General features: G+C 40.1%; 2 protein-coding genes across 2 annotated transcripts in view; one reads left to right on the forward strand and one right to left on the reverse strand.

Annotated features, from left to right (window-relative positions):
* HEATR5B (HEAT repeat containing 5B) overlaps positions 1 to 5,624 on the reverse strand; it is a 109,433-nt gene extending 103,809 nt beyond the window's left edge. Inside the window, exons 1-3 of the mRNA XM_032410292.1 lie at positions 5,539 to 5,624; positions 4,437 to 4,584; positions 1,435 to 1,646 (exon numbers count right to left, since the gene is read on the reverse strand). Of these exons, the coding sequence (XP_032266183.1) occupies positions 1,435 to 1,646; positions 4,437 to 4,562 (338 nt within the window). The 5' untranslated portion in view covers positions 4,563 to 4,584; positions 5,539 to 5,624. The remainder of the gene's footprint in view (positions 1 to 1,434; positions 1,647 to 4,436; positions 4,585 to 5,538) is intronic.
* A 54-nt stretch (positions 5,625 to 5,678) lies between these two features.
* Positions 5,679 to 19,629, forward strand: GPATCH11 (G-patch domain containing 11). Its single transcript, XM_032410294.1, has 9 exons — positions 5,679 to 5,841; positions 9,646 to 9,717; positions 10,255 to 10,481; positions 11,296 to 11,337; positions 12,200 to 12,320; positions 12,488 to 12,578; positions 13,446 to 13,562; positions 14,315 to 14,396; positions 15,262 to 19,629. The coding sequence occupies exons 2-9, from the start codon at positions 9,659 to 9,661 to the stop codon at positions 15,315 to 15,317; spliced, it is 795 nt and encodes a 264-aa protein (XP_032266185.1). The 5' UTR covers positions 5,679 to 5,841; positions 9,646 to 9,658; the 3' UTR covers positions 15,318 to 19,629.
* The last annotated feature ends 561 nt before the right edge of the window (positions 19,630 to 20,190 follow it).

The following is a 20,190-nucleotide window of genomic DNA, read 5'->3' on the forward strand; positions in this document are numbered from 1 at the left end:
TACCCCAAACAACACAAAATCTAATCATTACTTACCTATGCAGTTGAAAACAGACCTAAAACTCAGTGTCCGGGTTCAGAATAATCTCCCCGTTTCCTCTGTAAGCTATTACACTGGCCCAGGCCCCTTGCATGGCATTCTAGAGACGTATCCTTGGCCATCCTCTGTTCCCAAACAGAACTCTTCCTAGGTAACTTTAACTATACCAAAGGGTTCCTAATCTCCACTCTACTTGCCAAAACTACAATCTCAACTCAGAGCTCTGAAATTCGGACCACGACTTCAAACTACCTACTACACACTGTCCCTTGGATGTTCCCTCCTGTACTGCAAATCAGCGCACCCAGAATTGAACTTCTCGTCTTCCCCCTCAGGACTTGTTCCCTCCTCTATTTTGCATCTTTCTGAAAAGCACTGTAAATAAAGTATAAAGAACCTACTTTTGTTTCCAATGAGAAGTTTCCTTAGCCTAGAAAATAGGTTGGCAAACTACAGCTTGCAGGTTGAATCTGGCCCATCATCCAGCCTACCACCGGTTTTTATAAATAAAATTTCATTGGAACACTGCTATTTTATTTACACACCGTCTGTGGCAGAGGTGAGTAGTTGTGACAGAGATGGATAGTCCACAAAGCCAAAAAGAGTTACTCCCTGGCTCTTTTTCATAAAGTTTGCCAATCCCTGGCCTATCACATCCATCTTCCCATCTTAACCACTTATTTGACTAACCTCCACGTGTCCTTCCCTGTTGTTGATCTTTGGCCGATCCTTCCTTGAGAAGCCTTCCTTGACACTGCTCTCCCCTTATGCCACAGGTGAGTTATTTCCCCCTTGACAACACTCTTCACTGTACTATAACTGTTGTGGTTTTCTTATTTGACCCTTTCATAGGATGCACCCCATAGCCATTAGCCTTAAGACTTGCTCTGAAAATGTCTGTCCTTGACCCAAACCAAAGGTCAACAAACTTGCAGGCAAAATGGTCTCTGTCTCAGCTACTCAGTTCTGCCACTACAGCATGTTAGCAGCTACCACCTAAATGAACGGGCATGTCTGTATTCCAATTAAACTTTACAAAATAGGCAGCAGGCTGGATTTGGCCTGTGGGCTAGTTTGCCCAGTCCTGCCTCAATCCCATCACCTAGACATTCTTTACTTTTCTCTATCCCAGCCAAGAATATTCTCTCCATCCAAATTTACCAAAAGACTTCTGTGCAAATTGCTGACACCATACCAATTCTCTGTCGTTTGTTTTTTCATCCCAGTGGCGATGAAACACAGACTGAAAAAGAACCCCTTCCCCACACCTACTTAGAGCTTTCATTGTCAAGCAGCATGTTGCAGGTTCCAATGACCTGGCGGTCTTTATGATCAGTAGTCCCTTATTAAGATAAGTTACTCTAAAAAAACCAAAATGTCAAAGTGAGTACTTACAGTTTTGTTGGTAAGTAGGCTGCAGTGTCATCTTTATTTCTGATAATGTCATTACATTTATCAAGTGTTTGAAAAACCGTGAAAGTATCCCCAATGCTATAAAGAGCTGCAAGATTTTTAGCTAACAGTTTTCGTGTAGGTGGTCCAGGTGAACTACTTATTAATCCGGTTAATTGTTCAACAAGTTTTTTCTGTTTTTCCTTTACATCAGTCTGTTATAAAAAAAAATAAAGAACATTATCAGTTTTTTCTTATATGTGACTTTGTTACCTTTTAATCAAAATTAAAAATACTCAACAGTTAAAATCTAGATTACATTAGGCATAAAACCATAAATGAAAATTTTCAAGATAAGGAAAAGTTTGGTAAGAAATGAACCATTCTTTCCTAGATTAAATATTATCCTTCATTCCCCCTCCAATGCCAAAAAGTTAGCTACCAATAAAAGTGACTACTCTAGATCCAAAAAGTTTCCACACTAACTTGCTAAGAAACCAATAGTCAAAGGATATAAAATATTGGGCGTAGGGACAACTTATGTCTTAGAACCTAGCAGGGCTGCCCTATAAAAGCGAAGTCAGTAGTTCATCAGTTATAGGTCACTGAATGAAACTGAAAGAAACCTTAAGAGCCGCAGACAGCATAAACAGAAAAATTCAGATATACTCATTATCAATGCCAAGAGTTCATTCATTCATTCAAGAAATGCTGACTGTGCACTTATTATATGCCATGCACTATTCTAGGCACTGGGATGAAAGAGTGAACACAATAGACAAAGTTTCTGCCCTTATGAGTTTATATTCTAGTGGGGAAAGACAGAGTTCACCAAGTAAACAAATGAATAGTGTGAACTCTTACTGTTTTGTACAGATTAGTAAGAAAAGGCCTCTCTGAAAAGAAGTGAAGGTGTGAGCTATGCAGGCATCTGAGAGAAAAACATTCTAAGCAAAGGGAACAAGGGCAAAGGCCTTGAGGTGGAAGCTTGCTTAGTTGAGGACAGCAAGATGGCCAGTTTGGCTGGAGCAGAGTCAAAGAGGAAGTAGTGTAAGATGAAGTCAGAAGCGTAGAAGGGACCAGATTGTATAGCACCTTACACACCACTCTAAGAATTTTCTATGTCATTCTAAGCAGGAATTTGAAGCACAAGAGGAACGCAATCAGAACATTTTAAAAGGCACATTCTGAATACTGAGCAAAGAATACTCTACAAGGTACATGGTTGGAAGCATGGTGAGCACTTAGGAAATTATTGTAATAATCCAGATGAGAGATGAGGGTGGGAACAATGGCAATGATGACAAATAATTGAATTCTGGACATATCTGGTGGATAGAACCAACAGGACTTGCTGATGAATATGATGTGAAGTTTGAGAAAGAAAGAAGTCAAGAATGACTCTAAGGTTTACGACCTGAGCAACCAGAAGGAAGAAATGGTCATTTCCTGAGAAGATGAGCACTAGGGAAAGGACAGGTTTGGGATGGGTAAATCAAGAATTTGGCTTTGAATATGTTAATTTTGAGATCCTGTTTAAGAGAGAAAAAGGTAGTTGGGTATGTGGGAGTCATTATTGTAAAAATCATGAGATTATGATATCATTGAGGGAATAAATACTTGTATATAGTCTTGTATTTTTCAATTTCACAACAAAATAAAAAACATAGTTAAGTGTCTAAAAGGTAGAGGATCAATTATATCAAAAGCTGCTGATGGCCAACTAAGACAGAACACTGACCACTGGTTGGAAGAATCTGAGATCACTGATGACTAGACAAGAGCCGTTTCAGTGGAATGGAGACAAAAAATACTCACTTAGAAGGTGTTAAGAGAAAACAGAAACTTTGAGCTAAGGACTGTAAATGAATCCATTCATTAACTTTGTCTCTCCAAAATTACTACTAAAACTATACTAAAGGGCAACCAAAAAAACGCCACAAAAAACAAAAAACACAAATCTACAAGAGCAAAGAAAACAGGAAAACAATCAACAGAAAATATAGAAGCCAGGTATCCCCAATAGGGAAAGCTAAGAAGAGACTCAAATTACAACACAGAATCCCGTAAAGCTCATGTTTGTTTTCTTGTTGTTGTTTGAAGCTCTAGGTGCTTTTGGCGGAAGGAGTGAAGCTGTGCCTAGAGCTAGAGGAAATAGCTGAGAATCTAGAAGCTGTAAGATTCTCATACCTCTCTCCTCCATTCTGGACTTAGGGAACTCAAGAACAGCTGTGGGCTGGGAAAACTGAGCTGAAGACAGGGGGGTTAAATGAAAGTTTACATACTGGATGTTGAAGTCCCTAGCCTTCTCCCCCAGTTCCTAGAATCTAGGCAGCTGGTGATACACCCTAGGACACTAGAGTAGAAATGTCTCTTCCAGGGAATGAGTAGCTAAGAGAAACCTATGATACCAACGTCAGGGGCTCCTCAAACAACAGGACTAGCCTACACGAAGCACAGTTAATGAACTTCATCCTGCCCAGAGAACTTACTACTCATTCTTAAATTTGAACAGATGCCAAACGTCATCAGATATTTGAGGAAAATACCTAATTTTAAAGAGAAAATAAAACATATAGATAAGGAAAAGCAACTAGGATAAAATAGACTACGTAGGAAGAAGAAAACAGCAAAAAAAAAAACCCTGTTATAACTCCTCAGGGAGATAAGTAAAGATATTGGGATTGCTAGACAGCACTGAGGGACCACTTGAAGTTGGAGATAAATGAATTTAAAATGTCGGCAGTCATATAATCATATTTTTCTCCAGGCACAATCAACTGTTCACATAGAGACATGAAGTAGGCAAAGAACTAGGTTCAAAGGAGACTCAGGTTCTGTGACAAAACAGAAAAAGGACAGACTAAAATTCCTATTCCAGCATAACATTCTCATTCCATAAGTGACCCACAACCTTTCCAAAACATAATGCTTGTTTTTTTACAAATCATAAGCATATAATACTCTTCATTATGTAAACCCAGCTGGAAAAAAAAATTCCATACCTTGTTGGCAGCAACCAAGACTTTATCAAGAAATCTCAACCATTCAAAGATAAAAACTGGTCTCTTTGCTTCAGTGATTTGAGCCAAAGCTTCTTCATTTAGCAATAAACTGTGGGCTAGCTCCATTACTGAAGTTTAAAAGTCACACCTTAACAAATTAAAAAATACTTGTAAGGATTTTTTTAATGTTAAAAGTCAAGCTTAATGAACGTAACCACCAAGAAGTTTAAAGTATGGCTTTACTTCTCATTTCATTTGGGGGAAACTTACGTTAATTTCTTTGAGGTAAAACCCAAGAACCTAATTCTAAAGGACCAGCGTAAAACAAAAATGAACATAAATCAAAGTCATGCTTGGTGAGGAAAAATGAAAAAAGGGGTAAAAGGAAAATTAAAATAAATTTTGCAAATAGCAGGGCACCTGGCTGGCTCAGTCAGTAGAACCTGCGATTCTTGAACTTGGAGTCGTGGGTTCAAGGCCTTCGTTGGGATATACGTGGCAAATAAGGCATTATTCCAGAAGAAAAATGCGTAGCAAAACACATGTCATTAACTCATTCCATAAATGCTAAAACTTAAGCACCCAGATCAAACACCGGCTGGGTCTGATAATCCATCCTCCTCTTTCCTCGCCCACTGCTCGGTGCACAGCACTTTTACCCTCCCCTGGCCCAGGAGGACGTCAAAACACCCAGCATAAAGATGTCACACTGGAAGTCTCCAAAAGCCTTCCTACGGGGATGGGGTGAGGGAGCCACATCCCCGTGGCAGAAGCTTCAGTGGCAACCCCGGACGCTGGGGGAAATGCAGCCCGCAGATGCTGTGCGCGCTGCAGGTCTGGGTTAACCCGGCTACTCGGAGGACCACCGTAGCTCACTGCCCGGCCTAGGGGATGTGCAAGAGGCCGCCGCAGGCCTCGCCAAGGCCACTCGGACTGTCAACGACAGGTGACGGTGGCCCGGAACCGAGCCCGGAGACTGAGAAAGGAAAATGTTCATTACAAACTCGATTTTCCTCTCCAGCCCTCTGAAAACGTACGAGGGGACAAGGGTGTGTATGCGTGTCACCGTGCATGCTCTGGCGGCAGACGAGGGTGGCCTCACCTCCTAGTCTGGCAGGGGCCGCACAGCTGAGTTCCGGGGCCAGAAGCATCCGCCAAACGACCCGGATGCCCCGCCTCCCTCACTCCTGCCGGCAGGAAACGAAAGGAGAGCGCATGCGCAGAAGGCTGGTCTTGCGCAAGCGCACTAATTACATCCTCCTAGTCTCCCCTGCCACAGGTTTCCAATTGATTGCTCGCTAGGAAACTCAGGTGGGACCTGAGGCTCAGACGTCCCCTGCTGGTAGGTGGGCGCATGCGCCGCGCGCGCTCTCGCAAGCTGGCCCGGGGCGAGTAGAGCTGCCAGGTAAGGAGGTGGGGACGCCAGATAGAATGGTAAAGGGCGGTGGGCTGTGCGCTTGTTGTGACTACCCCATCACACCATGACCTACATGCCCACCCGGGAGTCGTCGCGTCTGCGCGATGCTTGCGGCTGGGATGGACGCGAAAAGGGAGGAATCAGCAGTCCCTGGGGTGGAGAGAGGAGGGCTCTGAGGTTTTTTGGTTAGGTTTCTATTGTATGTCCAGCTCCTTAGCCCTTCTCTCCCCTCGGGTGTGTAATGGGATTCTCCGTAGGCCTGAAGCAGCGTTTTTGTTGCCACCTTCCTGCCCGCTGTCTGCCAAAACAAAACAAACCTCACCTCACCCGAACCAGACCTACTACAGTCTAACCACTCTCAAAAACTGGTAACTCCACTCTTCCCGCTCTTCAGACCAAAAGTCTTGGAGTAATCGTAGACTTCTCTCTTTGACACACCGCCTCCGATCTATCAGCCAGTCTCCTTAGATCTACCTTTAAAATATACCCAGAGTCCGACCACTTCTCACCACTTCCACTGCTGTTATTGTGGTCCAAGCCACCATCATCTGTGCCTGGATTATCGCTTTAGGAAGTTTATCCTTGTGCTTGATGCGACTAGATGATGCTAAAGAATATTGTACCCACAGAGGGGGAGTTAAAAAAAAACAAACCTGGAACCCCCATTCAGATCTGCCTAACACCTTAGAGCTAAATGGGTCCCTTAAAAATAATCTAACCCTGTTTGCAGTAGCAAGAGCACTGAGACCTGGATTTTTTTGTGGTGTTGAGCAAGTCATTTAGCCGTACTGAGCCTTAATTTCTCCAACTAAAAAGCTGGACTAACTATTCCTACCTTATATAGTTGTTAATGATTAAATGGGATCAAAGTGTTTGAGATACCGGGTAGGCGCTAAACCATTACGTGTAAGAATACTATTATTAGAAATGAAGAATTTGAAGTTTAGAGACAGTGGGTGAATTATCACAAATGCTATGTATAATCTTACATATTTTTAACTTATTATAATAAAAAGAAAAATGATAATGTTTAAGGATGCACACATGGCTGATGAAACTCTGAAGAAAAGTAAGAAAATGATACAGTTGGTAGGGGACAAAGAGGGCTCCTGGGTAGCTGACAAGGGTTGTGATATGGTTGATGTGTTATATTATTTTTTACTGTATAATAAGTTATCCCAAAATTTAGCAGCTTGAAATAACTATAATCACTTATTATCTCACAGTTTCTATGGATCAGGAATTTGTTAGTAGTTTAGCTTAGCTCAGACTTTCTTAAGAAGATGTAGTGAAGATGCTAGCCCAGGCTGAATCATTTGAAGGTTTGACTGGGGCTTGAGGCTCTGTTTCTAAGATGTCTCAATCATGTGGCTCCCAAGTTTGTAATGGTTGTGGACAGGAGGCCTCAGGTCTTCCTGTGTGGACCTTTCCATAGAGCTGCTTAAGTGTCGTCAGTACATGACAGCTGACTTTCTTTAGAATGAGTAATCTAACCAGAGTTAGAGTGATCTAAGAGCTGTAGTGTCTTTTATGACCAAGAAGTCACTCTCCATCATTTCCACAATACCTTATTGGTTACAGATCAGTCCTGGTCACTGTGGAAGGGGACTGCACAAGGATGTGGAAAACCAAGAGGCAAGAATCATTGGGGGCCATCTTGGAGGCTACCACTTGGTTACAAGAGTGTTTGCCTCATAAAAATTCATTATCTGTACATTTGTTTTAAGACATGATGGCCTAGGGAGAAAAGTATTCTATTATTACAAAATCACAGAGTGAAGACCCTTCTTGTTCTTATCAAGGCTAAACATTTAGAATTTATGGTGTTTGGGCCATGGTGGTAGGGATATAGGGAACTTGTCTTTGGGGTTTACAGCCTGGTTTAGAAGATATACACTAAAAAATTATAAAAACAAACAAACAAAAACAGTACAGTTATAGTTTTCCCATCCAGTGTAATTGTCCAAACTCTCAGTTGCAGTTGACAGAATCCCTATTCCAAGTTTAAGAAATGAGGAGATTTATTAGCCCATGTAACTGGGAAGAATGTTAGTCACAGCATCAAAGAAAGAGCTATAGGAATCAGGGTCTTAGGAACTAGAGGTAGAGACTCATTGCTCTTAGGACTACCTTTGTGCATTTTTTCTATCTGGTTTCATTCTGCAGAATAGAATCCCTTCAAATGGCCAGGAAGGTGGCCATTTGGAGCCCAGCTTCACATACTTCCAGTTCAGAAACCCCAGGGAAGAGATTTCTTTCCCCCCACAATCTGTATATTCATATCACGTAAGGAAAGAGATGCTTATCTGCCCTGGTTAGCTCATCACCTCCTCTGTTGCTGGGACATAGTGTACCAGAATTGGGAGTCCCCAGTACAGAGTACCGAGATTGCCACCTTCCACTAGAACTGCATGGAGGGCAGAGGGCTGGGTCCTCAAAGGAAAGGATGCAGGCAAAAACAGCATGTATGCACTGCAACAAATGAGTACCCTTCGTAACTAGCCACTGGACCAGCAGCATCGATGTCACCTGGGAGCCTAATAGAAATACAGAACTTCAGGCTCTAGTTCAGAATCAGACTCTGGATTTTAAGAAGATCCTGAGGCAATTCCTATACATAATAAAGTTTGAGGTGCACTTTTCTTGATAATTATTTTATACCTCTAAGGGAAGATAATTACATGATTTTAACTATTTTGGATGGAAACTCTCCTCAAAAATGTTTCCATATAAGTAAGATGTTAACTGTATCAAGTTTTAAATGAGCAGCTTGGACATGAAGTGCTGTAGAGCAAGGCCTGGAATGGTCAGGACAGACTTTGTGAAGGAGGGTCACCGAGGCCCAGGAGGAAGGAAATGTCTGTAGTATGTTCACAGGGCAATGTGAAGCCCATATGACTTGAATATTGAATCCTAAAGGAGCGTCAGAGGTCAGATTATGAAGGATCCCTCCTGCTACCATGTTAGAGTGACTGGTCCTCCAATGTCTACAGGGTAAAGCTTATTGAAGGATTTGAAACAGGTTAAATGACCTGACACTCTGGGGCCACCTGGCTGGCTTAGTGGGAAGAGCACACGACTCTTTTTTTTAAAAATTTTTTATTGTTATGTTAATCACCATACATTACATCATTAGTTTTAGATATAGTGTTCCATGATTCATTGTTTGTGCATAACACCCAGTGCTCCATGTAGAATGTGCCCTCTTTAATACCCATCACCAGGCTAACCCATCCTCCCACCCCCCTCCCCTCTAGAACCCTCAGTTTGTTTTTCAGAGTCCATCGTCTCTCGTGGTTCGTCTCCCCCTCCAATTTCCCCCCCGACTCTTGATCTCAGAGTTGTGAGTTCGAGCCCTACGTTGGGTGTAGAGATTAAAAAAAATAAATAAGCTTAAAAAAAAAAGTTGTCTTAAAAAAACAACACTCTGGAGAGCGTGTAGGAGACAGATTGGAAGAGGAGAGCCCAATTGCAATGAGACCAGTTAGGAAGTTGTTGTAATAGTTTAGGTGAGAAAGAAATGCCTTAACTATAGGAAAAATGAGGGGTATTGTAGAGGAAGGCTTGGCAGAGGTTTATAAGAGGTCAGGAATGGGCAGATTGTAGTAACATTCATTTGAAAATAATAGGAGATGAAGGAGGCTTGGGGTAGAAGAGAATGAGTTGTTGGGGAGCTTCACACAGAAAGATGCTGGGAGGCACTTGAATGTGTGGGAGGGCTGCAGAGACAGATCTATTTCCATTATAAACTGAAATTATAGGTATTGTTACTTTATCCTATTTGATTTGTAGAAACTTTTGCTGTATGAAGTTGAACATGGCAGAAGAAGAGGACTATATGTCAGATTCCTTCATTAATGTCCAGTAAGTAAATGTGTACATCTCATGTAATGGCATGTAGGAGACTCCTAAGTAATGACATTGATTTTAAATGCGGGTTGGAAGGTTAGTTTCATTGCTTTATGGAAACATCGCCTACATTTTCATATTAAAGATACTAGGAACCTTTATTTCCCTTTTAATACTAAACATTGAATTCTGCCCTTGATTCTTGTTATTCTCCTCTTTCAAGGAAATTTCTCTTCTGCTTTATTTTCTTATTGTCTCTTCTAGCTAGTATTCAACTTTGCTCTTTATTATTTCCAACCTCCTAGAAAAATTAGTGTAAAATTACTTTCTTCAACTCTATACTTCCTTTAGTTTCCTACAATCTGGCACCAGCCTTCATTATTTTTATTAAAACAGCCATTCTCAGAGGTCACTGATTATGTTCTAATATCAATAATAACAAAGGTGATCATAGAGGTAGTGAACTTTTAAGCAGTGTCAAATGAGTAAGTAGCAAAGTTATGAGAAAACTTCAGGTACTCATCCAAAATCACCTTTTCCCTTATTCTTCAGACAAGACATCAGACCAGGATTGCCAATGCTGAGGCAGATCCGAGAAGCCCGTCGAAAAGAAGAAAAGCAACAGGAAGCTAATTTGAAAAATAGGCAGAAGAGTTTAAAAGAAGAAGAACAAGAAAGACGTGACATTGGGTTGAAGAATGCACTAGGCTGTGAAAACAAAGGGTTTGCTCTGCTCCAAAAGATGGGATATAAAAGTGGTCAGGCCCTTGGCAAGAGTGGTAAGTTCCGTCTGGACAGAAGCAGGTGTTCCTAACCACCAAATGGTGATCTATTGATGAGTACCAGAGACGACTCTTTACCCATCTCCACCGAAATTAAGACAATTTAGCTAGTCTCTTATATGCTAACAAGCCATATAGAGAACTTCCATCTTCCTACGCCACTTTAGACAACCGTTTGCCATCAAGAGCTACTTATCAGCCCAGCTCAGCCTTGAAGGCGCTAACATCTGGGATGGACGAGACTTACAATGAAGGCAGCAGCTAAGAATGGTGACAAGAGAAGGGTTGAGGAGTGCAACGGCCCAAGGACAGTGAAATGACATTGAGGAGGATGGCAGCACTCTGCCCTGCTCGCTCTGTACCTGTGGCAGCTGCCTAAATGAGCATCTGGTTGGACAAGCTCAACTCTCGCTTCCCTTTTAGAAAGTGAGACTGTTTATTAAGATGGAGAGGCCATATGTTTGTAGTAAGCTGTCTTTCTCGTCTTCTCTTCTTTATTGTAATGGCTTTGATCCTCACCTAGCAAGGCTTTGCTTTCTCTGGAGGCTGCCGCCCTCTTGGACATAGAGTATCGGTGTTTTCACTTCAGGAAACCCTACCTTCAGAGGGCCCTGTGGGGCAGCCTTACTGAGGAGCAGGTATTTGATGGCAAGGGAGGTAGTTGATTATAGAGTATAGTCAGTTTTCAGTCTCAAGTGACATTGAAGCTGGAAGGGTATGTATAGAACATTGTAACGTTGCATACCATGCTCACCTATAGTTTGCGGAAGAATTTCTAAAGTAGTTTGTGTGTTTTGTTCTCTTTTCTTAGGAGATGGTATTGTTGAGCCAATTCCTCTCAACGTCAAAACAGGTATATAATTATTTTTGAGTATATTTACCAGTAATAAGAACTGATGTTTAGATCTAATACATACATTTGCTTACTAAATACTTTTCTTATGGTAGCACTATTACAGTTCTAATCACAGGAAACCCTCAGTAAGATATTTCTTTTTTTTTTTTTAAAGATTTTATTTATTTATTTGACAGAGAGAGAGAGAGATCACAAGTAGGCAGACAGGCAGGCAGAGGGAGAAGCAGGCTCCCTGCTGAGCACAGAGCCTGATGTGGGGCTCGATCCCAGGATTCTGGGATCCTGACCTGAGCCGAAGGCAGATGCTTAACCATCTGAGCCACCCAGGCATCCCAGTAAGATCTTTCTTAAACTTCTAAATCTTTTAAACTAAAAATAAAAATTTCAGTGAGTATAAAATAAAATTTAAATCATAAAAATATGGGGAAAAAATGCTGTGACCATTAAAAATGCAGAGCTACTTTTGTCCTTTGAAATGTCCTAAAAGTCTTCTAAGACAGATTCATCCACTCAGTGTTTTTCTAAATACTTTGGATGAATTAAAGAGAAAAATATCTATTTTATTTGTTCATGATATTTATATGAAAGTATGACAGTTGATACTGTTTTCCCAATTTAAAAAATTTTATATAGCGTGACTATCATATGAGATCAGACTAATGATCTTGTAAAAATCAAATTGTGTGTTTGGGTTTAGAAAAAAAAAAAATCCCTACTGTTTTCTCCTGTCATTCATGTCAAATGATTTTGAGTGATTGTTCTCAGATTAGAATTGTGTGTCATATGCAAATATGTCAGTTGCCATGTTTTAAAAGTGTGAAGCCAGCAGGTCCCTCAGCAGAGTTTGCTGTTTGAACAGGGAAAAGCGGCCTTGGTCATGAGGCATTACTGAAACGGAAAGCAGAGGAAAAACTAGAAAGCTACAGGAGAAAGATTCACATGAAAAACCAAGCTGAAGAAACAGCTGCAGAGCAATTTCGGTAACACTTTGTGCTTGCGCTACGTTGGGTTTCATCTTGTCTTTCCTGTCGTATGTTTTCTGGGAGTTGGGCACATAAAATGGGTAAAGAGAGTACAGACTGTGGTTTTCTTTCAATGAGACTGTGATCGATTGATTGATTGATTGATTGATTTTATTTTTTTTTAGACTGCGATTTAAACATAAGCATGATGAAGTGAAGCTGGAAGGGGACCTGAGGAGAAGCCAGCAAGCATGCCAGCAGTTGGATACTCAGAAGGCAAGCCTTTGACGTGTATTCAGTTTGGAACACTTTTGGCACCCGGTGTGATTTTCCCTATGATTAGAAAAAAAAAAAGAACGAAAAGAACTCCAAGCCCAGTGTATCTAGCCTGCTACCTGGTAAAGCTTTCATTTAACGTGCACTACTGATCTTTGATGATTGGTACTCACGATGACTTGTCCTCTGCAGGAACCGGAGTGGTCTGAATTACCCACTAAGCGTCAAATAATGTTTTTATATTTAATTGTTCTCTGCTTATTTGAGTATCGATGACTCAGAGCTGGTGCGTGTGGAAATTCTGTTCACCAGAATATTTGATTAACCAGAGTAGCCTATTTTTAGTCCATATTCAGTACCTTTTGTGTCCCTAACTAGTAAAACCATGGTAGATTACTATCTGTTTCAGATGTGAGTGGTTTTTAAAATCCTATTTTTTCTTCTATTTTTATTTCACTTTGCTTTTATTTTTTATTTTGATGTTTCCACCAAAATAAAATGACTTCATTTTAAGTCTCAAAAACGTTTGTAAAATTTCCCTCATATGTAAATAGATCGCTGGAAGCCATCTCCCACTTTTCTATATTTTCATAGCATTTTATTTTGTGTCTGTGTCATGACACTTAAGATTTCTACCTTATATGTATTATTTTATACCCATTAGGCTACATATACCCATGTCTTTTCCTTACTAGACCGGCAGCAGCTTGGGGACAGTATTCCAACTGGGTCTTCATCCCCATGGTTCATACAGCACAGTGCTTAACTCTTGAGGCAGCACTCAGTAAATACGGAATTGAAAGAATATGAATTCATGTTGACACGAACATACTTGTGTTTAATTGGGAATAATTCTCCCATTTTCAGAACATTCAGTTTCCCAGGGAAGCATGGTACTGGTTGGGGCTTGAAGAGGAGACTGAGGAAGAGGAAGAGGAAGAAAAAGAGCCAAATGAAGATGAATATAAGAGTGAAGACTTAAGTGTACGTTTTGGCACCAGTTCCTTGAGCAGGGTGTCTCAGCGCTGGCACCACTAACACTCTGAGCCCTTCTTGAGAACCACGACATTATAACTTTACCAAAACTATATAATTTCTTCCTTTGGCTTCAGTTTACACTCTCATCTCAGCTTTGGTTTGGATGACGGATGAGCTGCAAATGTAAATTATTTCAATTTCTACCTTGTTGCCTGTTAAATTTCCGGAGTGATTCTATAGGAGTACCTCTCTCCTCCACCCATAAACAAAGCCAGAAAACATAGTTCAAAGGATATGGAGATTATTCAAGAAAGGAATCCAATTTCTATGGTTATTTGTATATGAGCATTCTGTAGGAACCATTTACAATTTGAAAAACCAATGTTCCGCTTAACTGGGAGACCATTGTTGAGAACTTTAAGGACAAAGGGGGCAGTGTTCACTCTCATCCCACCAGGGAAGAAGATTCTTTGAAAGTAGAAGGGGTCTTTAAAGGATGGTGATTAAAATAGAGCCAGCCCAAACCTATTTTCTAAATGTTAACAAGTGGTCTCTTTGTGTCTGGCAGACTTGTGAAAATATCAGGGTGGCTGAAAAACTGGAACATGTTCTAATATACTCTGCCCTTCATACTTCTCCTACCTGGTTAAGAGAGTAGCAGATTTATGGCTTTGGGCTAATTTGGCAGGATCCAAGAGATCAGAAAACCAAGATTCTGTTCAATTTGAACTATTAATGTGCCTATGTCTTATATCTAGGTACTGGAAAAATTACAAATATTGACTGGTTATTTAAGAGAAGAGCATCTGTATTGTATTTGGTGTGGAACAGCCTATGAAGGTAAGAGGATACTTCGCACTTTTTAAAAATATTGAATACAAATGTTCTTTGATTTTTAACTTTGATTTTTCTTGTGTGTGTGAAAGTCACATTTCCCATAGACAATGGTAATTTCTTACTCCATCCAAATGGTAATGTGGGACCAATGTCTTAAAGCAATAGTGAATATAGAAATAATTGAGGCCTTTTTAAAAAAATCTATTTGAGAGAGAGAGCACGAGTGGGGGTTGGGGGGTCGGTGCAGAGAGAGAGGGAGAAGCAGACTCCCACTGAGCAGGGAGCCCAACAAGGGGCTCTGTCCCAGGACCCTGAGATCATGACCTGAGCTTAACCACCTGAGCCACCCAGGCTCCCCATTAATTGAGGCCTTATTAAAGGTGCTTTTAACTTTTCAGAAACTAAATGTGCAGAAGGGAATTTTTCGGTCTTCTATTTCAAAAAGGAAGAATTTTTGAGTTAATTGGGGATGATTTGTTTTCATGATTTATTTTTAAAGATTCTTTCTTCAGCTATAGTACTTGAAAAATATTTAAAATTTTTAGAACTAGTTTTTATGTAGATATTATCCCTGAACTATAAAAATCAGAATGTTGAAATCCACTCCAAATGGGTTTAAAACTGGCCAGATGTCTTATAGAGTCAAGTACTTTCCCCTGTAATACATTCACCCAAGTCAGCTTTGTTAACTTGAATTTAAGGACTTTATACTTGACAGTGAAGACTTGTTGGTTCTTGTATCTTTTCCTGGTTTAGCTGAGTAAGTAGCAAACACAGCTACGAAACACATGTTATGTTAACATAATTTTCTGGAATAGTTTACTGTACAAGTCATATTAATCTTTTATTTTCCTCACATAAATCACAGATAAAGAAGACCTCTCTTCAAATTGCCCAGGACCAACTTCGGCAGATCATGACTAAGATTATTCTCAATAAAGTAGAAACTTGGGAAATGTTTCCTAAAAATACACAATTGAACAGTTAGAATTCCCACATTATGCCTAAAGAAAGAGGGCCTTTTATATGTTGTGTTCTTTTTGTAACTTTGGAAATACTTTGTACTTTATAGTTGTTCATAGACTTCAGAAAAATAACGGAATGCTATTTCAGAACACCAGTGTTACAGACACGGGCAATTACAATTCAAGACTCGATTGTGATGCTTCTGGGGCTTAAGGATACCTCTCTTATTCCCCTCTTCACTTTGGATCAAATTGAGAAGTAAGACATGGGAGTCAGAGAGAGCTCAAAGTGTCGGCTTTATTTATTATCAGTGAAGCTGGAGTAGAGAGCAAAGTTGACTTGTTCTCCTGTCAGGCTCCCTAAAATATCTCCCTGCCTACACGCAACTACAGACCTCTGCCTCACCAGGGATAGAGCCCACCTTTGCATTCTGAGACCATTCAGCTTTCAAGGTGAGAGAACCCACCAGGGGCTGGGCCACACATGCTGACTTCCTCAATTGTATAATTGCGCTCCATTATACAATTGAACAATACTATTTAATATTTACTTTTTCACTTAAAAAACAATAAAATTGAATTAATAGCTAAAACAAAGAAGTTCATCTTTCCTTGGAATTACAGTCAGATACTTTCCTGTCCTTTTAGCCAATATTCTGATATTCATGCAGTCATTCCCAAAGCCACGTGGATTGATTTAGATGGAACAGAGTTAGGCACCAACTTCTTTTTCTCCTGTTAATGACTGTGGAGAAAACCTCCCACCTGCCTAGTGGCCAAGAATATTTTTAATATGTTCATGCATAATTAGGCTGAGAACATACAAATAACTTTGATGGAGTCTGTGACTCTACCAGAGTTGTGGTCTGCATTTCCAGGTCAAGGGCTAGAACTAGACCTCCCTTGGAGAGTGGGAAACATCCCTCCATTCTTATCCATCGACATGAAAAATACAGGCTTTCAATGAGTAAAAATTTATTTTTATTAATGTAAGTCTTTGTTGATTTCACAAGGACAATAATGAAAACCAACAGAAGCAAAACATTAAAAAGAATTTTTAAATTCGCTTTAGTGAATTTGAATTTGCTTCAGTGAAATTTATGTGAAATTTGAAACTTAAATTTTAACACATCATGTTATATACTTTTGTTTATACTGTGCTAAGTTTTCAAAGTCCTATCTATAATTTCTAAAGTGTTTCATTTTAATATAAATCCAAAATACCAGAGCTTCTATAATGCAAAATAAACAGACTTTAACACAGAAATTGGTTTGCCTTAAACACCTTTATTTTAAGTGTTATTTGCCATTTAATTGTTGAAATTTGAAAGTGAACATTTAGTATTAGACACATTTTGTAGGATCAAGCATATGAAATTCTTAATACTTTTATTTCCCACCAATTCAAAAGCACTTATGGAGTTACTGCTTTATGCAAGGCAGTACATTCACCGCCTTGGGGTATAAAAAAATGAGAGAGCCTGTCCCTGCTTTCCAGAAATTCACAGAGAGCCACATAGGAATTACTGAGCTCCAAGGCAAATTGGTGAGCATAATACTGAGGTACTAAACAGCAGCAGTACTAGGGAGAAGTTTCATTCTGAGTGGGGATGATGGGACACTATGAAGTCACTGAATTTGGTCCTGAACGTAACCTGGATACACAGTTATGAGGGTTACAATGTGACCCAGCCCTTCCACTCCCAGGTATTCACCCAAGAGAAACAAAAACACGTCCATATAAAACTTGTCCATGAATATTCATAGTAGCATTGTTCATAATATCAGGAAAGTGGAAACAACCCAAATGTCCATCAACTGATGAAGATAAATAAAATGTGACATATCCATATAACTGATAATTAGTTGGCAATATAAAGGAATGAAGTACTGATCCATGCCACAACATGGATGAACCTTGAAAACACTATGCTAAGTGAAAAAGACCACATATTGTATGATTCCATTTAAATGAAATGTCCAGAGTGGGCGAATCTATAGAGATGGAAAGTAAATTAGTAGTAGATTAGTCTTTGGGGGAAGATGAGGATTGAGTGCTAATGGGTATGGGTTTTCTGCACAACTCTGAACATACTTGACACCATTGAACTGTATAGTTTAAAGGGGTGAATTGTATGGTATGTGAATTATATCTCAATAAAATTTTATTAAAAAAATTTGAAGGGAATTTTAGGTAGAAACCGTAGTAGAGAGCCACTGGGTGCAAAACCTTATTCAAGTAACACAGCCAACCTGTGTGGTGAGGGCTTATTCAAGTAACAGTGAACATGGGTCATGAAGCGGGAGCCTCCAGAGGAGCATGGCCCTGCCAACACCTCGACTTAAGCCCAGTGAAACTCATTTCAGACGTCTGGCCTCCAAAACTCTAAGAGAATAAATGTGTGTTGTGTTCAACCTCCAAGTTTGTGGTAATTTGTCGCAGCATAGAAAACTGATAACAGGTCTCGAATTAACCCCTGAAGAGCCACACATATTTGAGAGATATTTGCCTCACAGTTTTACCTATTACACAGTTTTTAGTCAGAGTTTAAACCAATAGTGAGGCCACCGTACATCGATCAACCATAGTCCCTCCATCTGAGGAAATGAAGGCTTGGGATAGGCCACAGTCACAGATAACAGAATCACAGAATCATAGACATTAAGGACTGGGTGGACATTTCAATATAAAGAGTAAATATCTAAATGGACTGTCTGCCATATTTTGTCCCTTAGCCTGCTTTCCTCTATATGATCTCCCTTGGCAATCCCCTAGATTCAAAGTTGAGCTGCAGGGGTTGCTTCCAGATAACATACACATTATTCTGCATACGATTCCATCCTTTCCATCGTGTCCCTATCGTGTTGTTTCCTACAGTCTGCTCTACATCTTCACTTGAATATTCTGGCTGCAACCCAAACACTGCGTCTCCACGTGAGAGCTCACGTTTTACCTCCCATAAGTGTTCACCTCACCGTGAGGACAGACATGCGGTGGCCTCACTATTGGCTTAAATTCTAATGAAAAATTGTGTAATAGATAAAAGTGTGAGACAAAATAGCTCTCAAGTATGAGTAGCTCTTTGGGGGTTAATGTGATTGGGGCCTGTATTTCCTGTAATGGCGTCCTAATCCAGCCACACGCCTTTAAACAAAGCTGGAGGTAATGTCTGCTGCATACCTTCTCCTTAATCCTCACAATTAGTTACCAACTTCTCTTGGTTCTGACCCCACTATTTTTTCCAGGCCGGCACAGCCTCTCAGCATTCTGGTCTTTTAAATACAGTCTCCTTCCACTCCAACCCATTCTAAGCACACTGTTTCAAAGAACTGGTTGGGTCACACCCACCCCTGCTCAAAAAACAAACACCTCATTTGTCACCTTTGGAGTTTGCCAGGGCACCAACTCATTTTAAACATAAATATCCCATATGTCCCATTTAAGTTCTTTATAGAAGAATCACAGATGACAAAGAGGTTTGATAGGATCTGAAAACCCCTATTTTGCAACCCTTAATGAAATAATGGATCCAAAAAACAATCATCAATGGTTGCCAAAACCGTTAGGTGGAAGATGGGTAGGAAACCTGATAGGACATGACAGCCCCAGAGCCCACCAATCAATCTTCAGAGCATCGACAGTGGAAAAACCAAACATATTCCTCCCAAAGTGATGCCAAAGGAAGTATACAGCATCGCTGATGCATTATTCTTGGGGAAGAAAATCTGAACCAGAATCAAATCAAGCTTCTAGTTCTGACTAGACACCATGGGGATGTTACCAGTCAGATCCTGAATGAAGGAAATTCTACAGGATATGTGATCCAGTTCCTTCCTCAGAAAAATGGCAAGAGGAAAAACTGAAAACAGGGGTAAATGTTAGAGTAAGAGACATCAGCTACATACAGTGTTGGATCCTGATTTAAACAACCAGTAAAAATATTTTTTTGTGAAGAAAACGGAATACAGACAAGATTATTGGATGACAATCAAGGAAATCTTATTAATTTTATTGAATGACAATGTTATCATGGTTTTGTTAAAATTCAAAAGATCTTATATCAGAGATATGTTTTTAAGTATTTACAAGTGAAATGATATAATGCCTGAGATTTGCTTTAGAATACTCCAGTAAAAGAAAATTTTAAAGAAGAAGGGGGTATATACAACAAGAAGGATGGAATACTGATCGTTGTTGAAACTGGGTGAAGGGTACATAGAGTTTCACTATTCTTTTCTCTTTTTTTTTTTTTAAGATTTTACTTATTTATTTGAGAAAGAGAGCAGGGATTGGGGCAGAGGGAGAGGGAGAGAAGCAGGCTCCCCGCTGAACGCAGAGCCCAACACGGGGCTCAATCCCACCACCATGAGATCACGACCTAAGCCAAAATCAAGAGTTGGATGCTTAACCAACTGAGCCACCCAGACACCCCCCATTCTCTGTTTTGATGTATGTTTTAACATAAAAATTTATGAAAATAAATATGAATAATATTGGCATCATTCATTATTCTATGATAAAAAGTGAACATGCCAGGAACCTCAAGTTATGGTGAACACTCAAGTAGGGAATGGATATTGTGAGTTTATGTTTCTAGTCAGTGTCCTGGATAACGGAGTCTTGGAGAAGCTGGTATTTAGACTTCTAAACATTTCATCTCAGATACATGTGTGTGTGCACATATATGTGTGTACATGGATATGTGTACATTCACATACACGTCTGACCTCATGGGTGTGGAACCGGTGCAGTTGCACAAAGTGCCATGTTCAAGAAGTACCCCATGCTTAATTTTTGAACAAAGGCCTCGTGTTTTCATTTCACTGGGTCC

Source organism: Phoca vitulina, unplaced genomic scaffold (genome assembly GCF_004348235.1).
Source record: "Phoca vitulina isolate PV1807 unplaced genomic scaffold, GSC_HSeal_1.0 scaffold12, whole genome shotgun sequence".
Classification (NCBI taxonomy): domain Eukaryota; kingdom Metazoa; phylum Chordata; class Mammalia; order Carnivora; family Phocidae; genus Phoca; species Phoca vitulina.